Raw genomic sequence first — 15,936 nt, forward strand, 5'->3', positions numbered from 1 at the left:
GAAATCTGATTGGAGAGGGGAAGATGCCACCTGGTTTAGAGGGCATACTATCAAGAGAGGCTGGATAAACTTGGGATGTTTTTTCTGGAGTGCCAGAGGTTGGGGGGGGGGGGGGGCGTCTGATGGAAGTTTATAAGATTATGAGAGGCATAGATAGAGCAGACAGGGAGTATATTTTTCCAAGGTAGAAATGTTTAATACCAGAGGGCATGCATTGAAGGTGAGAGGGGGCAGGCTCAAAGGGGATGTGAGGGGTAAGATTTTTTACTCAGAGAGTGGTGGATGTCTGGAATGCACTGCCTGGTATGGTGGTAGAGGCAAATACATTAGGGACTGTTAAGAGACGTTTGGATAGACACATGGATGTGAGGAAAATGGAGGGATAAGGACGTGGTGTAGGTAGGAGGGATTAGTGTTTGGGTGTTTCTGATTTACCTTTTAGCTGGATCGGCACAACATTGTGGGCCGAATGGCCTGTTCCTATACTGTACTCGTCTATGTTCTGTGTTAAAACTGCTAAAGCTACAAGAAACACTACAATTGCTCCGTACTAATTTTTGTCCAGTGTGAACTCCTGGCAGTCCCCATCTTTCTCCTCTCACTGAAGGCAAAGAGCCCTGTTTTATTAGGCACCAGGGCACACCATCTTTAATTACCAAAGTTAACTAAAGACTACAAATGAATCATAACATGCTGCACCTCACAATGTAGTAACAAACATTTTACAAAATAAACAAGTATCTACATTAAATACAGTATACAAACAACATACACAAATCTACACAGCCGCATTTCTAAAGTGTGTGGCGGGAAAGGCAGCATAAAGGCAACCCCAGTGCATCAGCTTGGTTTAGGACCGATTCTGAGGAAATACCGGGGAAGACCTTGAAGTGCACACACTCAGCACAACGGCGGCAGAATGACAAGGCTACGTTTGCACGTGCCTGTAAATGTGCGCGAGGAGTGCGTTTACCGAGTGCTCTCTGACATAAACACTATAAGTTACAGTGTACAAGACACCAATGTATAATGGACTGTGTGTGCTTCGCAGTTGTCTCACCTCGAAGCTGTTGGCTGCTGGTATAAGTCACAGCCTGTCCTGGTCCATAAGGCGGTCCATGCTGTGTCTGGTTAACAGGGTAACTGCTATGTCCTGCTTGGCCAGTCTGATACTGAGCATGGTCACTCTGTGCTGTTGTGAACCCAGCCTGTGCCGTGAATGCACGATTCTGGAGAGACAAACACAAGTGTGAGATGGGGTGGGGGGTGGAGAACGGGCAAGAGGAGAGACAGACAGACAGAGGGAAGGGCAATGAGAAGCAGAATGGGGCAGAAGGAAGGAGAGCAGATGGGGGAGGGGGAGAGAGAGAGGCAGAGTAGGCAAACCAATACGAGAGTGGGATGGAGACTTTTAAAATCTGTCTCCAGCATTTTTTGCACATCTCTTTCTCCTGAACATTCTCTGTTTGCTGTACAACCAATAGAAACACAGGTGCCGGATCACCACATTTATATAGTACCATTCAGAAGTCGATGCACTCCACACGCAGTGGAATGCCCTCACCCATCTTGAAGATACTGCCCGGAGGAAGGCGATGACAAAGACCCCAGCCATTATCAATACTGTTCAGAGACTATCTGCCTGGTGTCAGTGTTCGCATAACCAGGACTTGTGATATGCACCAGCTGCTCATACGACCATCCACCATCTACTCCCATTACTTCACCAACCCTGATCGGGGGCGGGGGGGGGTGCTAAGCAGGCGCTACACCTTGCCCAAGGTGACCTGCAAGCTAGCGGAGGGAAGGAGCACCTCCTCTGGTAGAGATGTATCTCCACCCCGCCACCAAACGTAACATGTGGATGAATGAAAAATGGAGGCTATGTAGAAGGGGAGGGTTAAATTGATCTTGGAGCTTGTTAAAGGTCAGCACAATGAAGGGCCTGTACTGCTCTATATTTATCTGCTTGATGTCCACGAGGGCAGCATAAAACATGCTGATCTGCTAGAACATGTCAACTTTAAGAAAGAGGATGTGCTGGAACTTTTGAAAGACATTAGGATAGATAAGTCAGAGGATTGAGTCTAAGAGCCGCAAGGTAATGTTGTAGCTCTGTAAGACCCTGGTTAGACCACACTTAGATGCTGCATAGATTGAAGAGCATGTCTTATGAGGATAGGCTGAGTGAAATCGTGATTTTTTTTCTTGGAGTGTAGAAGGTTGAAAGGTGACTTGAAAGAGGTGTACAAGCTGATAGGAGGCATAGATTGACTGGAAATTGCTAATATGAGGGGGCATAAATTTAAGGTGATTGGAGGGAAGTATAGGGGATGTCATAGGTAGCTTCCCCCCCTCCACACAGAGTGTAGTGGGTGTGTGAAACATGTTATCAGGGGAGGTGGTGGACCGATACATTAGAGGCTTTTAAGAGACTCTTAGATATGCACAAGGGTGATAGGAAAATAGAGAGATATGTAGGAGGGAAGGGTAAGATTGATCTTAGAGTAGGTACAAGGGTCAGCATAACAAAGGGGCTGTACTGTGTACTGTGCTCTGATGCTCTATGAGGGAGGACAGGCTGCAGCTACTTTGGGGGAGGGTGGGGCGGGGAAACTGAAGACAAGGTTGAAAGCAGGATAGGACGGAGCTGCAAACTTGCAGCACCCAACCGTGCACCCTCCACCCGCCCCACGGCTCTGAGCCCAGAGAACCCACCTGCGCAATGGCCCCGGAGGTGAACATCTGTGACTTTGGACGATCTCCCAGCAGTCCAACCGGTCTCCCGTGGCCTTCTGAAAGGAAAGGAGAACAGGTGAGGTGAAACACCGGCTGCTTGTGGCAACTGGGATGGAGGGTTAGGGCAGAGGGTGTTCTGAGAAGATGGGGGAGGATGTAGAAGATGAACTTTTGTGGACAGTTATTACCCCTCAACCATCAGGATCTTGAACCAGAGGGGATGCCTCAGTCGTCCCATCACTGAACTGTTCCCACAACCCACAGACTCACTTTCAAGGACACTTCTACCCAGGTTCTTGATATTTATTATTATTTCTTTCTCTTTGTGTTTGCTCTATTGTCTTTTGTACATCGGTTGCTTGTACATCTGTTTAGTCTGGTCTTTCATCGATTCTATTTTGGTCCTTGTATTCACAGTGAATGCCTGCAAGAAAGTTAGTCACAACAGGTTACAGTGGATGACTGTGACGTCTCTGTGCCTCGACATGCCCTTTGCTCTCAACGGAGTGTTGCAGAAACCGCCTTCCTGGCCGCTGGACCTCACTGTGGATCTTATCCACCCAGCCTACCGGAGCTGACTTTGCATACTGGGACAGACATGTCCCTGTCTCACCCATGGTAGGCGGCCCATCGGCTACACACACCTGGTTTAGTCCACCTGTCAAAGCAGTGTACTGGTGTGGTCGCTGTTGCAAGTGAACAGGTGAGAGCTGAGCGTCAGGTGAGGCTCAAAGGTGAACGAGCTGCTCCAGAATGGACATGACAAGCCCCTACACCAAAGGTGCTATCCCTCCCTGGACACTTTACACATAGCAGTAGTAACCAAACTGTAAAATTATCAATAAATAGCCAACCAGACACACTAGAGAGAGACTGCAGATGTTGGAAATCAAGATCAACACTTTTCCCTTCTTCCTCCCCCACCCCATTCTCCCTTATTTCTCTGGCATCGTTACCCCTCCTCTTTGTCCTTCACCACCCTCACGAACTGCTGATAGATTCAGCTTCCTCACCTTCTTCCCCATACTTCATGGTCTATTGCCCTCTCCTTTAAGATTCTTTCCTCTTCAGCCATATGACCTCCATCCCTCTCACATGATTCCCTTCTCAGCCCCCCATCCTGCCCTCCTGCCATCTCCCTCTCATCTGAAGAAATTTGGTATGTCACAAAAGACACTTGCAAATTCCTACAGATGTACGGTGGAAAACATTCTAACCAGCTGCATCGCCGTCTGGAATGGGGGGGGGGCTACTGCACAGAATCGAAAGAAGCTGCAAAGAGCAGCAAACTTAAGTCATCCTCATGGGCATTAGCCATTGTGGTATCCAGGACATCTTAAAGGAGCCATGCCTGAAAAAGGTGACATCCATCATTAAGAACCCCCATCACCCAGGTCATGCGTTATTCTCATTGCTACCACCAGGAAGGAGGTACAGGAGCCTGAAGGCACCACTCAGCGATTCAGGAACAGTTTTTTCCTCTGCCATCCAATTTCTGAATGGACATTGAACCCATGAGGGCGACCTCACTACCTTGTTCCTCTCTACTGTATATACCTTTTTTTTCCCCACTATATACAGTATTTGTGATAGTTTTTTTCTGTTATTAAGCATTGTGTTGCACTGCTGTTGTCAAACAACAAATTTCATGACATAGGCCGGTGATAATAAAATTGATTCTGATTCAAAGGCAGTAAGGAGCAAGGGAGACCAGCAAAAAGGGGCTTTCCAAACAACAATGGACATTAGCAAGCAATTTGTCATCATCATTATGTGCTGTGTCGTATGACGTGGGCAGTCATGGTCTTGCCATGATGTCATGTGGGGGTGTGGCTTATTTTGATTGTTGAAGGTTGCTTTGTCGTGATTGGTTAGTTTAGAGACTGCCCGTTTTTCCCATTGGCTAGCTGTGCGGTGTCGAATTTCGAGCAGCATGTGGAAGAGGTTTGCTCTCACTTTTGTTTAGTGGAAGCAGTGCACACGACCATCAGGAAGGTATGCTCTGCAAGTGCTTTTAACTAAGTATGTTTGTTGAATATTCAGTTTTGTTGCATCTTTAACTCAGGGGATATGAATGTTTGGATGAACTTTTACTGCTTGTAAACAAATGATTAATATATTTATTTGCAGTCCGAGTTTTCTGTCTCACTTGCCAGACCAGTGAACCAGATTCAGCCTTACACATGAACGTGATTGTTCTTGGCAAATTCTTCCACAGAAGTGGTTTGCCATTGCCTTTTTTGGGGAAGTGTCTTTCCAAGACAGGCGATGCCAGCCATTACCAATAATGCCTGGCATCAGTTGGCACAGATCCAGGGTTTGTGATATGCACTGGCTGCTCATGCGACCATCCACAACCTGTTCCCATGGCTTCACGTAACCCTGATTTGGGGTGGGGAGGGGGTTGGCGGGGGACTGCAAGTAATTACAGATTGCAAATTCAGAGGTGATGTCAGGAACATGCACACACCGCTACACTGGAAGAGGGATAATGGCAAGCAGGCGGATGTACTCTTACCTTGTACATTGATCAGATGTGGGCCAGAATGGATCGCCAGAGCCTGTGGGTATGCTGCCTGTGTCAGGGTGCTCAAGTCACTGGGAACGCAAGGTACAAGAGAGAAGAGTAACTAAAGTGATGGCTCACTGGCTTGAGATGGGTCCATGATTCTCCCACATTTGCCTTTGGATCTCAGAGGTCTTCACGAATCCGAGCCAGGCGGTAATCACCAGGATGCCAATTGCCCACAGAAATGCAACTGCTCTCTCTCACAGAAGGGCAGTTGAGTTCCCCACAGAAAAATGCCACTGAGTTCTCCACCTCATTCGGAGGTGACACAGTAGCACAGTGGTCAGTATAACTATTATTTGGGGTTGATTCCCAGTGCTGTCTGGAAGGAGTTTCCACATCCTCCCCATGACTATGAGCTTCCTCTGGGTGCTATGGTCTCCCCCCCCCCCACCACATTTCAAAGACCATAAGACACAGGAGTATAATCAGACCATTCGGCCCATTGATTCTGCTCTGTCATTCTATCATGGCTGATTTATTATCCCTCTCAACCCCATTCTCCTTCCTTCCTCTCCGTTACCTTTCGCACCCTGACTAATCAAGAACCTATCCCAACCTCCATTTTTGCACTTCCTTCAACAATTATTTCAATTAAGTTTTGTAGTTCTTCCTCCGTACTTGCAATTAACACAGTGTCATCTGCATATCTGAAATTACTGATGTTTTCACCACCAACTTTGATTCCCAAGATGTCTCTTATTTTTTGTAATATTGTTTCACTGTACACATTAAATAAATCAGGGGAGAAAACATACCCTTGTCTAACAGAATGTATGGTGATATCCAAAAAGGAGGAGGATCCTATCTGCAGGCTGAGAATAAATGGGGAAGACATAAAACAAGTTCAGAACTTTTGCTCCTTAGGAAGCTGGGTGACATCAGATGGCAGGTGCAACTTGGACATCAAAAGAAGAACAGGGATGGCAAAAGACACTTTTACGAGAATGAAGAGTTTACTGACCAATACTAAACTAGGCATGACAACCCGCCTCAGAGTACTGAAATGTTACGTTTATCCAGTTATGTTATATGGCTCAGAATGTTGGACAATATCTAGTAATAAGAGGAAACAAATTGTAGTAGCAGAGATGTGGTTTTTGAGGAGGATGCAAAGAATATCATGGACGAAACGAATATCTAACGAGGATGTCATGAACAGAGCAAACACAAAAAGAGAAATAATGTATGAGATCATAAAAAGGCAACGTAACGTCATTAGACATGTGATTAGGAAAGAGGAGTTAGAATGCATGGTATTTATGGGAAAGACAGAAGGGAGGAAAGCAAGAGGAAGACAAAGACAAATGATGATGGAGACAGCAGCCAGAGAACTGGAAATGAATACCAATGAATTGATCCACTTGACCTGAAACAGGAGTGTGTGGGCCATGGCAGTCAAAGCTCAGACTGGGCACGGCGCCTGATGATGACGATGATGATCAACCTCCACTTTAAATATACCCAATGACTTGCCTACAGGTTAGTAGGTTTAATTGGTCACAAAGGTGTAACTGGGTGAAGCAAGCTTGGTGGGTCAGAATGACCTGCTCCATGCAGTATCTCTGAATAAAATAATTAGTTTGTTTATTATGCACCATGTCATGTGATGCAGGCGATCATGGTCTTTCCATGACCATGATTATTCTTGGCAAATTTTTTGACTTAAATGGTTTGCTATTGCTGCCTTCTGGGCAGTGTCTTTACAAGATGGTGACCCCAGTCATTATCAATACTCCTCAGTTTGTCAATGGTCACATAACCAGGACTTGTGATATGCACCAGCTTCTAACATGACCATTATGACCATTCACCACCTGCTCCCATGGCTTCATGTGACCATGATCGGGGGGGGGGCGGGTTAAGCAGGTGCTACACCTTGTCCAAGGGTGACCTTCAGGCTAGCGGAGGGAAGCAACACCTTACACTTCCTTTGGTAGAGTCATTTCTCCACCCTGACAACCAAATAATTTAATAATTAAATCTAAGACAGGAGCGTGAGAGTTCTGGGTTCGGTGCCACATGCAGGCTGGTTGCATTGAATGACAATGGGTCTAACGCCCTTGAAGGGAGTTTGTTTCAGTTGTTGGGGAGGCCTTAAGCTAATTTTGCAGGGAATAGCTCAAGGGAGTAGAGTTACTAATGGGGGAGGGGGGTGGAAGTACAGTCGTATTAAAAAGGAAGACTGCCTGTTTAATTGACACAGCAGACACATATCTATCTGATAAGGCACATGGAGGAATGTAAGACTGTATCACATCTATTTTAATCAGCAAGACCGATGAACTTGAGAGCTTCTTCATATCACCTGGGAATATGAAATTGTTACCATCACAGAGATGCATTTGAATGGAGCAAAGGGCTGGCAAGGCAACCTTCCATAAGACATAGGAGCATAATTAGGACATTCGGCCCATCGAATCTGCACTGCCATTACATCGTGGCTGGTTTATTTTCTCTCTCAATCCCATTCACCTAGCTTCTCCATAATCCCGACTAATCAAGAACCTATGAACCTCCACTTTAAATATACCAAATGACTTGGCAACAAATTCCACAGATTCACCATCCTCTGGCTAAAGATAGCATTTGATGGCTCTGATCTTATATTCACTGGAGTTTAGAAGAATAGGGGGAGGGGATGGAGTGATCTCATTGAGAGCAACTGAATATCGAAGGCCAAAAGAGGGTGGATGTTTCCAATGATAGGAGAGTCTAGGACCAGAGAGCACAGGTGCAGAAGCATGCCTCTTTTCAAGGTACAGAAGGTTCAGGTATGAACGGGTGAAAGCTGCATATGGATTAAGGAGTCCGTTGATGGGAGACCATGAGGACGCCAGAAGCAGGCTGTTCAACTATGTATGAACCCCTCCCACATGTGAGTGACTAACCCATTAACTATCACAACAGTAGGGGAGAGGTGTGCAAAGCAGGTGGACATATGAAATGTAAAGGTCATGAAAGATAAATAGATTGGTGTTATTTGTCATATGTACATTGAAACATACAGTGAAATGCAACATTTTTGTCAAAACAAATTAGTAAAGATTGTGCTGGTTAAATATCGCCATGCTTCCAGCGCCAACATGGCATGCCCACAACTCACTAACCCCAACCATACGTCTTTGGACTGTGGCAGGAAACCCACATGGTAACAGGTAGAATGTACAAACTGCACTGGGGATCTGAAACCCAATCTTACAGCTGGCCGCTGTGGTGGTATGTCGCGTAGCAGTTACAGCTACATCAGCGTTAGGATGTATTCTGGAATTATGGTACATCACAAATATTAATTTCAACAGCAACCAGTCTTCAAACCTGAACGTGGATTGTAGATTGAGTTTAAAATGCAGCTCAGAACAATGATGTTCTTGGAGCTGCAGATTAGGGTTGATTGCAAACCATGAAACACCCCATTGACCTAAGATGTCTGCATATGCATGAATGAATCCTGGAGTCAATGGGGATTAACACTCATTTTGGGCGTCTGGTGTGTGGGTGTGAAGATGGAGGTGTTTGAAAACTATATGTAATTCAAAAGAAGTCTTGTAGATACATTGTAAATATAGAACAGTCCTGCTGTTAACTTTGATCTTTAGCATATAAAAATGTCATGTAATATTGCAGCAGGGAGCCTCTCCTAAGAGTATGATGCCTGCTCGTGTGGTGAATAAAGCCTTCTAAATCAGCAGCTTCAGTGTCTTACGGTGACCAATCACAATCACAACAGTCAGCACAATTACAATGTGGCGGATTGGGAAATTATCGATCATGTAAGATTTTACTTGATGCAGTGGGACTTCCAGTTTAGAAACTGTCACATCTCAACTCAAACTTCATCAAGCTGCAAGGGAGGAATCACACTTGTGGTGGGTCAGCGCTTGCATCTGGCAAATATTTAACAGCAGCTGGTAAGTTCTCCCGCCCTATATTCTTTAGGCATCGAGAGAGAAAGAAAACAGCTGAAGCAAGCTTTGTACCTCTGTTCCTTCATCTTGGCCCGTCGCTTTTCCTCCTCGTGCAGGACCTTCTTCAGCTGCAGGAAGAGCTGGTGCTTCTCCGCCTGCAGACTCTGCAGCTTCAGTTCCATCTTGGAGATCTGGTGGGGTGGGGGAAGATTCAACAACGTTTAGTGTCATCTCTGGCACACAAGTATAAAGGTGAATGAAATAATTGTTACTCCTGATCTGATGCAGCACAACAAAAATCCCAAAGGATGAAGAACACAATAAATATAAATATATAACTTCTTTCCACAGTGGAATTGTATGTCCATAGAGTGATGCTAGGCTGTACATAAGATGACTGATAGGAAATAAAGGAGTGGTGGAATTAGTGGGTGGAGGTGTTGATCAGCCTTACTGCTTGGGGAAAGTAACCACCTGGTGGTCCTGGTGTGGTGCCACATAGCCTCCACCCCGATGGGAGTGGAGGAACAATCCATGACCAAGGTATGTGAAAGCCTTCATGATGTTACTGACCATTCTCCTGTACATCTGTCCTTGATGGCTGGTAGGCTGGTGCACTGGCCAGTTTTGTCTACTGTTGTACAGCCTTCCTGTCCACTGTGGTGCAGCTCGTCTGGATGCTCTCTACAGCCTCCTCAGAAAGTAGAGCAACACAAACAAGATGCTGGAGGCATTGGTGAGTTTTCTTTACCATGTATTCTGGGACCATGCGAGGTTGTGCGAGATGTGCACTCTCAGAGTTTGAAACTGCTCGCAGTTTCCACTGCTGTGCCACTGACGTAAAAGTGGAGGGGGGGGGCTCTCCTGAAGTCGATAACCATCTCCTTTGTCCTACTGACATTAAGGAAGAGGTTATTTGCCTGGCACCAGGCCTCGAGATCTTCCACCTCTTCTCTGTAGGCCGTCTCATTGTTATTGGTGATGAATGAATGGATCAAGGGGTGAGGTTGTGGCTTGGAGATAATGCAGTCGGAGCACTGGAGAACAGTACATTAGCCATACACTCCAGGGCACCCTATTGAAATTGCCCTCAAAGTTCAAAGTAAATTTATTTTCAATGTATGCATGTTATCAAAGTATGTTACTATATACTGCATTGAGATTCATTTTCTAGCATGCATTTACAGGAAAAAAACAATATTGTACAAAAAACTATACTGTACATTGGGTGTCGGGGTGGTGATTTATCTCTACCAAAGGAAGTGTAAGATGCTCCTTCCTTCCACTAGCCTGCAGGTCACCCTTGGGCAAGGTGTAGCACCTGATCAGCACCCCCACCCCCCAGATCAGGGTCACGTGAAACCATGGGAGCAGGTGGTGGATGGTCGTACGAGCAGCCGGTGTATATCACAAATCCTGGTTATGTGACCACTGACGCCAGGCAATCTCTAATGGCTGGGGACACCTGTCTTGTAAAGACACTGCACATCACTTCTGTAAAAAAAAAATTTGCCAAGAACAATCATGGCCATGGAAAGACCATGATCGTCCACGTCACACCTCACAGTACATAAGGATAATGATGATACAGTATCGTACGTAAAGAGACAAAAACAGGAAGACATCAATGTGGTAAAGAGACCTTCCTCAGTGCTCCGAGACCTAGAATCCCTTCTCCAGTTGAGAATACCTGACTCTGCCTCCATCCTTTACTTCGGTTAAGCTGAAGGATTTTACCAATGGGTTCTGTTATAGTTTACACTTTGCTCCCAATCTCCACTCTGCCCTGCCCATAACAGTGCTCCTGGTATGGACTTCTCTACCTCAGTGAGACACGACATTGGGGGCTCTGGTTTCAGCCCGAAACGTTGACTGTTTATTCTACTCCACAGATACTGCCTGACCTGCTAAGTCCCCCCAGCATTTTGTGTTTGTGCTTGTCTCAGCATTGCCTCGGCAACATCCCTGACTCCCAGCCATCACCCCGGCTGTCGGAATACTCCAGCACTGCTGCCACCCAGTGGCCACCTTCAGAACAGGAATCACTTTCGGCGGCACTGTGCCATCTTTAATAGCTCTGCAGTTTCAGTTACAGTGACTGGGATACAACCTTGGGGTGGGGGAGGTGAGTGTGAGTGTGTGTGTGTGTTTGCGTGCATAATTTTCTCTAACATCTGGTAATTTCTCTCCCCCCCCCTTCCATTCCCTATCCTGGCTCCCCTCTTACCTCTTCTCTGACACCTATCACCTCCCTCCTCCTTCCCTTTCTCCCACTGTCCACACTCCCATCAGATTCCTTCTTTTTTAGCCCTTTACCCTTTCCACCTCTTACCTCCAAGCCTTTCACTTCATCCCTCGACCCCACCCACCCATCTCCCCCCTCACCTGGCTTAACCGACCACCTGCCAGCTTGTACTCTTCCCCCAGCCCCATCACCTTATTCTGGCTTCTTCCCCCTTCCTTTCCAGTCCTGATAAATGGTCCTGACCCAAAACATCGACACTTTATTCCTTTCCATAGATGCCGCCTAACCTGCTGAGTTCTTACAGCATTTTGTGTGTTTTACTCTGGATTTCCAACATCTGTAGATTCAAAGTTCAAAGTATATTTATTTTTTTTTGCAGGTGAGGCGGTCAGGGACTTTTACAGTCGCTGATTCTCCCCTGCCAGGATTGTTATTATCACTGTTTTTTCCCTGTGGGTGAGGGGGTTGGGGTCTGTTATCGTCACTGTTTTTTTCTGCGGGGGATTTTGGGATCTGCGAGTTTTGTTTCTTTTCTTTTTCATGCTGGGGGGGGGGGTGCGGGAGTTGATGCATTTTCTTCCATCAGCTGCCATGGTCTTTCTGTATTTCATGGCTAGCCAGCAAGGACGAGTATCTGAATTGTATAGTACATGCATACTTTGACCATAAAATGAACCTTTGACCAAATTAACTCAATTAAAAAAAAGGACCGACACCCAACGCAGAAAAAAAAACACATCATGCAAACAATAAAAGCAAGCAACAGCGTTCAGAATGAAATTGTTTATAGACCCGAAGCAAGCCCATCACCTCAGTCGCAGGTCATCACACAGCAGGGCAAATTGCCATGAATCTTGCAGACAGTAAGCCTGGAGCAGGGCACAGCCTCTGAGCTAAGGAGAGTGGAGTAAACGTCCCGGAGTAGACCCACCCCCCACCTCGACACCCTTCCTTTCCAGTCCATCAGGCCCGGCGTTTAAATTGTGCAAACTCCGGGTTGTCCCCCACACTCCGGCGCTGCTGCAGCGACATGCTCTGGGCCGGTTCCAGCCCATAGTCAACCATTCCAAATCGACATGGCGCCTCGATGGATCCAAACTCACTCCCGTTTCAGCTGACAGGCTCTGAAACAACTCCGCTTCAACTTTTCTCCACTCTACTCGCTCCAACTCCATCTCTGACCCTGACTTCGTCTTGAACACGCCTCAACCTCACTCCCGCCACTCAATCATGCCTCAGCTTCACACCCACCTGCCTCGACCCTCGGATCAGCCTCCCCTTTGCTCACTACCTCATTGTTTGCAGTGATAGTTTACCACAATTTTGAACAGAGAAGAAGTGCTACTAATGGAGTATTCAGTCGTGTTTCTTGGTTTGCATCTGCCAGCAAGCTGTTGCCCATCTTCAGCAGGATCACCTTATACCGGAGTTCTCATGTATTTATGAATTCACGTACCTCTATCAGATCACCCTTTAATCTCCTACATTCTTGGAAATAAAGTCATAGGCTACACAACCCCTCTTTATGACTCTGGCCCCCGAGTCTCAGCAACATCCTGGTAAATCTTTTCTGCATTCTTCTTAACTTTACTCCATCACTCCTCCAACAGGGTAGAACAGAATTCTGACTGTCCTATCCGTCACCCCACTTACTTGTTCTTTTGTCTCTTCCAGCGACATCCTCTCCTCCATCTCTTTCTTCCTCTTCCGCTCTTGCTCCTCCCTCATCTTCTGTTCCATCATCTTGTCCACCTCCTCCTCCTCTGTAACGGCCACAGGAGCAGGATCAATAATTAAGACTTGGCTCTGCAAAATGGCTCCTGCTTTGGGGAAGGGCAGGCCAGAAAGCCTTTGTTTACAGATTTTCCCATTCTAGGGAAACTCATGGCAAACCCCCAGATCCGCACTTTCTGCAGAAACTACTTTGGAGAAAACCACAAGAGACACAAATGCCATGCTGGCTTTTAATTCAAGGTGGCTGCATTGTAAGTCAATGTAAGTTGTGGACCCTTTATCTGAAAAAAGGATATACTGGCATGGGAGAGGATCCAGAGGAGGTTTACAAGAATGATCCTGGCAATTACAGGGTTATCAGAAGAAAAGCATTTGATGGCTCTGCAACAGGCCCATTTAATCACAGGAAGAGCGTGCAAATACCACACAGACAGCGCCGGGGGTCAGGATTATGAGCTGTTCCACAGTGGGATACAGTTGATGGGAGTTGGGTAGACAGACGGGATTGAAATACCATCAGTAGAAATGGAATTCATCTGAAATGGAACAAAGGAGGATGTAGAGAGGATGTTTCCTTTTTTTTGGGGTGGGGAAGGGGAGTCCGGGACCAGAAGGCACAGCCTCAGAATGGAAGGACATTCCTTTTGAACAGAGATGAGGAGGAATTTCTTTAGCCAGAGGGTGGTAAATCTCTGGAACTCAGTGCCATGGATGGCTGTGGAGGCCAAGTTATCGGTGTATTTAAAGCAGAAGTGGACAGGTTTCTGATCAGTCAGGGCATCAAAGGTTACGGGGAGAAGGCAGGAGAATGGGGTTGAGAGGGAGAATAAATCAGCCATGATGGATTCGTGGACCAGACTCAAAGGGCCAAATGGTCCAATTCCGCTCCTATATCTGACAGGCTATGTTAAGAACATGGCAAACTGTAACTGAAGGCTCCTCAACCACCCTCTGCGTTTGAATGATTGTTGGTCATCGAACCTCACCCTGTCTATTTCTGCATCTTATTTGTGCAGCGACCAACAGAGGTGCTCAGTTCGGATCAGCCCTAAAATCAGGAGCAGGTTTTAAGCCTAAAATGAAGAAGCACTTTCCCATGGTGGTGAGATCCTGGAACTTTCTGCCCCGCTAGGATGCAGGGTTGGGTGGGACGGAGACCACTGTAGCTGTATTGTATAATGCTATTACAACAGCACGACCCGGATTCCTTTCTCACTGATGTCTACAAGGAGGCTGTACATTCTCCCCATGACCATGGGGGTTTCCTCCGGATGCTCCGGTTTCCTCCCACTGCCCACAGAGACACTGGTTGATAGGTTAATTGTTACGTTGGTTTAACTGGGTGGCGGGGGCTCATTGTGCCAGGGCGGCCTGTCACTGTGCTGTCCATCTCTAAAATAAAATAAAAACACAGCCTTATTGATTGTGGATTAGAGAAGAGAACTGCAACTCTACGGTGGAATTAAACTACAAGTCAAATATCATCTGATGAATGATGGGACAGTGACAAGAATTTGCACAGCCTTCCTCATTAAGAATTCCTCTGTTCCATTTAAGTCAGCAATTCCCAACCTTTCTTATGCCATGGAGTCCCTACCATTAACTCAGAACTCAGAGCCAGAATCTGGTTTAATATCATCAGCATACATCATGCAATTTGTTGTCTTTGTGGCAGCAGTGCGATGCAATACATAAAAATAATTATATACTCACTTTCTGTAATTCACGTTTTTTCTCTATTATTATGTATCGCATTGTACTTCTGCCACAAAGACAACAAACTTCACAATGTATGCTGGTGACAGATATATGTTAAATAATTAGTGTCAATGTAATAGAAACAATAAAGTAGTGAAGGAGAGTTCATGGTTTCAATGTCCGTTCACAAATCTGATGGCAGAGGGGAAGAAGCTGTTCCTGAATCGTTGAGTGTGTGCCTTCAGGCTCCTGTACCTCCTCCCCGATGAAAACAAGGTATGACCTGGGTGGTGGGGTGCTTAATGATGGACACCACCTTTTGGAGGCATTGCTCCTTGAAGATGTTCTGGATACGACGGAGGTTAGAGCCCGTGATGGAGCTGACTGAGTTTATAACTCTCTGCAGCTTATTTCAATCCTGTGTAATAACCGCCCCCATACCATACTGTGATTCACCCAGTTAGAATACTCTCCACAGTACATCTGTGGAAATTTACCAGTTTCTCTGGAGACATACCAAATCTTCTCAAACTCCAAATGAAATACAACTGCTATTGTGCCTTCTTCATAGCTGCATCGATATGTTGGGCCGAGGTTAGATCCTCAGAGATATTGACATCTAGGAACTAGAAATTGCTCACCTTTCCACTTCTGATCCCTCGATGAACACTGGTGCAGTTTCTCTCATTTTACACTTTCTGAAGTCTACAATTAGTTCTTTGGTCTTACTGACACTGAGTGCGAGATTACTGCTGTGACACCACTCAATTAGCTGATACATCTCACTGAGGAGTCCATGCACCCCAGGTTGAGAAGCTTAAGTTTTAAGGGGGATTCTCCTTCATTCCGGTGGAATCTCAATCCCACCTACCGACGCAACCCCTGTGCTCGACATCCCACCGTGGTACAGTGAGTAGGAGCTCTGCCTCATAATCCTGACCCCCAGTGCCGTCTGTACATTCTTCCTGTGAACAAATACAAACGTAGCTTTGCCCAAGCCAAAGGCACAAGGGCTGATAGTTTAATTGACCTGTAGGTTAATT

The 15,936-nt window shown here is 46.1% G+C and overlaps 1 protein-coding gene across 6 annotated transcripts in view; it reads right to left on the bottom strand.

Moving 5' to 3' along the window:
• Positions 1 to 15,936, bottom strand: part of gps2 (G protein pathway suppressor 2) — a 36,238-nt gene that overhangs the window by 14,161 nt on the left and 6,141 nt on the right. For 5 of the 6 annotated variants that reach the window (XM_063048857.1, XM_063048853.1, XM_063048855.1 and 2 more), the window contains exons 3-8: positions 13,115 to 13,224; positions 9,289 to 9,407; positions 6,067 to 6,123; positions 5,258 to 5,337; positions 2,719 to 2,795; positions 1,061 to 1,229 (exon numbers count right to left, since the gene is read on the bottom strand). In XM_063048857.1, the coding sequence (XP_062904927.1) occupies positions 1,061 to 1,229; positions 2,719 to 2,795; positions 5,258 to 5,337; positions 6,067 to 6,123; positions 9,289 to 9,407; positions 13,115 to 13,224 (612 nt within the window). The remainder of the gene's footprint in view (positions 1 to 1,060; positions 1,230 to 2,718; positions 2,796 to 5,257; positions 5,338 to 6,066; positions 6,124 to 9,288; positions 9,408 to 13,114; positions 13,225 to 15,936) is intronic. The other variant, XM_063048856.1, reaches the window with a different exon arrangement.

Source organism: Mobula hypostoma, chromosome 5 (genome assembly GCF_963921235.1).
Source record: "Mobula hypostoma chromosome 5, sMobHyp1.1, whole genome shotgun sequence".
NCBI lineage: Eukaryota > Metazoa > Chordata > Chondrichthyes > Myliobatiformes > Myliobatidae > Mobula > Mobula hypostoma.